The sequence below is a fragment of the Polyodon spathula genome, chromosome 14 (assembly GCF_017654505.1).
Source record: "Polyodon spathula isolate WHYD16114869_AA chromosome 14, ASM1765450v1, whole genome shotgun sequence".
Classification (NCBI taxonomy): Eukaryota; Metazoa; Chordata; class Actinopteri; order Acipenseriformes; family Polyodontidae; genus Polyodon; species Polyodon spathula.
This window is the reverse complement of record NC_054547.1, coordinates 3,181,010-3,186,919: the sequence shown is the minus strand read 5'-3', so window position 1 is coordinate 3,186,919 and position 5,910 is coordinate 3,181,010. Positions and strand designations below refer to the sequence as shown.

General features: G+C 37.7%; 1 protein-coding gene across 1 annotated transcript in view; it reads right to left on the bottom strand.

The window, feature by feature from the left end:
- Positions 1-1,459: 1,459 nt before the first annotated feature.
- LOC121327392 (adenylate kinase 4, mitochondrial-like) overlaps positions 1,460-5,910 on the bottom strand; it is a 10,740-nt gene continuing 6,289 nt past the window's right edge. Inside the window, exons 4-6 of the mRNA XM_041271413.1 lie at positions 5,724-5,896; positions 4,995-5,113; positions 1,460-3,479 (exon numbers count right to left, since the gene is read on the bottom strand). Of these exons, the coding sequence (XP_041127347.1) occupies positions 3,329-3,479; positions 4,995-5,113; positions 5,724-5,896 (443 nt within the window). The 3' untranslated portion in view covers positions 1,460-3,328. The remainder of the gene's footprint in view (positions 3,480-4,994; positions 5,114-5,723; positions 5,897-5,910) is intronic.

The following is a 5,910-nucleotide window of genomic DNA, read 5'->3' as shown; positions in this document are numbered from 1 at the left end:
ACATGAAAAAATCACGACGGCTACAGGCAGTGCACAAGCATATTGTGAAAAACGTGGCGCGGATCTGGAACTGGAATAATAACCGCATTTAGGTTTGCTTACCCACATTGCTGCAGGCTTGTCATTTGACCGATTGTGGCCTGGAAACTAAAAATGCATCTCTTACTAAAACTGCTTGTACTGCTCACATTCAAACCGATCCATCTATTGAATCATCCATTTTACTGTTCTCTGTGTTTAAGCTTGTTTTTCTTGAAAACAAAATAATCATAATACGACTAGTATTATGATTATTATTAGTCTTAGTAGTCTACCACTACTACCACTACTACCACTACTAATAATAATAATAATAATAATAATAATAATAATACAGTGATATAACATGGTAAATACAAAAGGTACCCTTAATAATAAAATGATATTGAAAGAGTGGTAAAGCTCATGGAATCATTGTAAAGCATGGTAATTTACCATGTCCACATAAAAAAAAATACTAAATACATACATACATACATACATACATACAATAAAATAACAAAATGTCTTGAGAACGTCAATGAAACCACATGGCTTTGCTTGGGTTCACACAAAGGCAATCAACCAGATAATCATTAATAACCAGTGACCAGTTATTGCCATGCACGCGATTCATTTCCTGAACAGTTGTGGATTTACCAGATATAATGCTTTTTAAGTAACACTTGGGTCTGCATGAACCACATGGCTCGCAACCAAATCATGTGCACCATCATCTTAGTTAATATGTGTATTTTGGTCCTTACCTGAGAGATGAATTGCAGGGCACTAGACAGCAGGGTTATTATGAAAATACAATGTTTTCTGTTGACACACACACGCACACAACATGATAAATGTGTCTGCTAAATAATTACATTTACAAAACAAGTGACTCACAAATTGACATTAAAACCCAGTCCGTTCTCACCAGTGTATTACACAACCTCCCCATGACCTCCTTGGATTTGTACTCTACACTTCTGGCTATATACCCGAGCATTCTGTAGTAATGATTTATAACATGTTGTGTTCCAGGGAGCTAATACAGCTATATCAGTAGCTCAGATATTTCCTGTTTTTAAAACTATTCTGTTAAAACATGCTAATTTCCATGACCTTGAGTAATGGCTGTGATAGGAATTATTTTACATTTCCAGTTATACTCTTGAGATGTTTCCTGCCTTTAGGTGAATCAAACCCCTTTCTTTGTTTTTTTTGTTTTAAAGCAGCACATATGGTCAGAAATCTTGAGAAAATGGTATTCATTTTTACACCTTTGTATCAGTAGGACTCCACCAACACTTAAAGAAAAAATAATATATATATATATATATATATATATATATATATATATATATATATATATATATATATATCACAACAGAGTTGTGTTTGATTATATAAACACACAGCGAAGCATGCATTACTTGTACAGCTTGTGACACAGTATGCAATGTTTTATTTTAATCTAACAATTACAGATCAAGGAGATATGCTGTTACACACAGAAAATCAAATTTTTTGTAGGAATAATGACACACGACCTGCTTTCTTGAATGCTTACAAATCGTTTACATTTTGTCTGTTTCCAATGAGCAGTATGAACTATCGTGCTGGGCTTCTAAATTACACATCTGCAAAATAAAGACTGATTCTAAAATATATACACAAAAATTAAATAAAACTGGACCCCTATTCACACATGGCTATGAAAAATTAAAGCCATCATGTCAAACTAATAAGTTTGTTCTACTGGTTAATTAAAACATTTAAACAAACCGACATTTGTTATACAATCCTTCAGCACATTTATAAAGACATATACTGTTTTTCTTTGGCTATCAAAAAAAAATATTGCATGAAAAACATTTACTTCTTTCAACTGTACCTCAAGTACAATTTACTGTAGACTAGGTGTGTTAGGACTAAGTACAAGACTGTATTTAATCCTTTTAAACAGTCTTCAAATAATTAAATGTGTTAAAGCTATGTGAATAAGGCCGACATATACCTTACTCCCATACTGTGCATATTATATTTTGTGTTATGGAGTCGAGGCACTGTCAAACAAAGCAATGAAAATGACAAGCTGCCTCTAGAAGAAGCAACCATTGCTGATGTGAACAGTGACACCCATCCAGCATCTTGTTTCTAGACTTTGGTTATCAATATCCCCTTAAAGAATTCCAGAACCGCTGCAGTGTTAAGAAACTTGATGTTTTCTGTACAGAACTTAAACTGGGGAATTTTTTAAACTTTTACTTAGAAACGGTCGCCGGGAGAAAGAGGTTTGTTTTACTTCTAAACATTGCGGTGTATCCAGTTCATGCTCCCTCCTGCAACAAAGCCGGTGCTCTGATATCAATGAGTAGTGTATTGTGGGAAGAGGAAACAGGCATTGTTGCAGGCGGGAGAGTGATATGAAACACTGCAATCCAGACTAAACGTTGAGAAATGTATTGCCCAGTTGATGATCATGATGTGTATTAAATAATATAAAGCTGCAATACGGACAACTCTGGAGACAGCAAAGGTAATGTAACGAGTATCTTAGAAACTTTGCAGGGTGTCTGAAACACGTGAGATTGTTAGTAACACCATGCCACATTAACGGCTGCTCAGTGACTCAGCACTTCACATTCGGTTAGAATATTCATAGAAGGAATCCTACAAAGTGGCTACAAAGAACCAAACAGGTCAGTGGACAACCTAGGATCAGCTGACTAGCAGCTTGGTCTATGAAAATCTAGCAAGTGATTTTGAGAAAATGAAGCTAACACATTACAATGCAGTAACGCCATCCCCTGAAGGGTGAACTGGTCTATCCACTGTACCTGCGTGCTGAGCTATAGCAGGTGCATCTGCACTGTTGGCAAGTCTCGTTAAAGAATAAAATGCAGATATGTCATTTTCACCATTTGTTTGTTATTTCAACAAGAACTTCTGCAAAACATCTTATTTCTTAGAAAGCTAGTGTGTGTATGCATGCATGAATGTACGTATGTATGTACGTATGTATGTATGTATGTATGTATGTATGTATGTATGTATGTAAGTTTTTCTAAAGGTAATGCAAGAGGAATATAAGATTCCACAGCAATACACAATTGCATAAAATACTGGTTTCTTTTAAATGCCATTTTATCAGGAAACAAGGCTGGAGCAGGTCCATTTCAACTACACGCTTAAAGAGGACGATTTAACAAACAATGATAGTAACAGTACTGTGTTTATCTACAAGACAGATGTTGGATTTGTCTATGATATGGGTGTCGTAGGAGACTTCCTTTAACATACTGTCCTGTCGTTATCTGTATCTGCTCCCCATTGGCTGCACAGAGGAGTGCTGTGACTCTTCTGGGTCCACTGGAGGGATCTTGGTGCACAGCAGTGAATAAATATAGGGCCAGATCTTGTTGGTTTCTGTCCCTGAAACGGAGTGTAGAACACCTTCCTTCCTGTGAGAAAACAACAAAAACATATTTTTAAAGGACTGGGCATGAGTACAAGTAAATAGGATAGTCAAGGACAGTGTATTTGATATTATTTTAATCTCCCTCTTTCATTCACATCATATTCTTTCTAAATCTCCTCCCCATGTCCAAGCGACAGTGTTTAAGTGCAATCAGGTAAGAGTTGTGTGTTTGTGTGTGTGTGTCTACATGCTTGGGTGTACATGTGTATAGTTGACCTTGTTGTTGCCTCTGTAATCCGCAGTTTCTGAATGCTGTGTATTAAATCACCACACAAAATCAAAGTAAGGCGCCCCAGATGGGACTGCAGGAGTAATGCATGAATAAATCAGGGAGAGGTCTTTTAACAGACAGCAGCTGAGGTAGACTTTTAACCTGTTACAAATACACTTTTGGTGAACATTGTTAGACTTCTATGTTAGTCGTAATGTTTTATATATTTAATGTTTAACGATATGATAAAAAGTACCTCTGAAGTTTTCTTTAAAAAAAGGACCTGCGTTAAACTTTGAGAATTATCCAATGAGCTGATAACCCTTTAGAAACCAAGCCACTGCTCAGGGGTGTAATCTCATTAATTTGTTACCACCTTCATCGCGAAGGTGAAAATATGCTGCACTGTCTTTGCAGATAAGAAATGAACCCGTTTTAACACATTACAGGATGTAGGACATTGGAACAATTGACACACACTGGAAAGAAGCACAATGGAGCTGATAAAACACTGCAAGAACTACAAGACAGGACCAATGACATTTTGAATGAATGGAATTCTACGTAGTACCTCTTTCTGGTTTGTCATTACTGTTTACTGAAGCCTTACTAACGTTACACACAAAGGGAGATCAAGGTATTGTTTTAAAGGTCTTGAACTTCAAAACGGGATGAGTTGTAGAAAAACAGAAAAAGCATCAGAGGTAAAGGTCTGACTTCTGCCAGTGACATTTAGATCACGGAGAAGAAACATGATGTGAGTACATTTATAGCATAGTGTGAACTGCTGACTTGTGCATGGCTTTCAGGGATAGAAAAGGCATCCCCTTTAGGTGCACTATGAGAAAATCAACAGTAACAGAGGCAGCTAATAGCATACGAGTATGAATATAGAATCATACTGAACAAACACAAAATGATATTAAACACGTATGAAATTACATATTAGGAAAAAGCAGACGCTATGAAAAGCTGAAACTGGAGAAGTATATTTTCTGTAAGTTAGATCTGCTTGTTTGTTGCTAGATGGAGTGCAGACAGGGTGAAGGCAAACACACACACCATAAGCGAGCGTTTTAACCACAACGCCAAAGAGCCAGGCTCATCTGCATTCGCAGTCTGAGAGCTTTTAATCTCATCTCACCGACAGGGTACAGAATCCGTAACCACCGTCTACCATACAACAGTGCCCCTTACACCTGCTCTCAGGTTAATAAGTCATGCTGGTCCAGATATGTGAAAAAAAACACAACAGATTTCCATGAGAGATGTGCCCATTGCACTCACTTGTATAGATCTATGACTGGTTTTGCAATGCCCTTGTACTCTCTCAGCCGTGCAGCAACGACATCTGGTTTATCATCTTCATGCTGGACTAGGGGCTCTCCACTGACGTCATCAATGCCCTGAGCAGAAAGAGACAGAAACAGCTCAACCCAATACGCACTGTATGTCAGAAGATTACATAGTTAGGTAAAGATTTAAAATCCATTTCCGACCCTTAGTTGTGTGCTCTTTCACTGCTATCCCCTGTCCTTCAATACCAGCTCTTTAACACTGAGACTTCCCTGAGGGTACAGTACTTTCCCACTGTCTCTAATATTTCAGCCTGTAAAGCTGGTAACAGCAGGGTCCCACCATTAACTTATTCCATGTGAACTTGTATATTATTTACCATTGGATTTACAACAAAATAATTCTCATAACAATTCACTGTATTGTAATCTTTAAAAAGAGAAAAAAAAATGTAAAAAGTCAACACATACAGGGGTCTCTTCAGTTGCCGAATAAAAATACCCCCATCATTAAAATCATTCAAATGGAACCCTCGCTGCCATTTTGCATACGGACATATCTGATTTGCATAACCTCGATAAAGCCCTGTATTCATATTCTAAAGAGTGGCTGGACAGTTTTTTTTTTTTCTCCACCACTCTTTATATCAATCTAGCAGCGCACTTTCTTAAATAGAGGAGAGTGGAAAGAACACATGATGATAGTGGGGTCCTGCCTTACGTGTATGTGTGGCGGGTTGAACTCCATGTTGTACATTCTTCCACTAGAGGGGTGGACCCATCGTGTGCTCAGCCTTTCTTTTAGGGTCTCAAAGGGAATGTTCAGGCTGATCACGACATCGACATTGCAGGTGCTGTTCAGAGCTTCTGCCTGCACGAGTGTGCGTGGAAAACCTGCACGGTAAAAC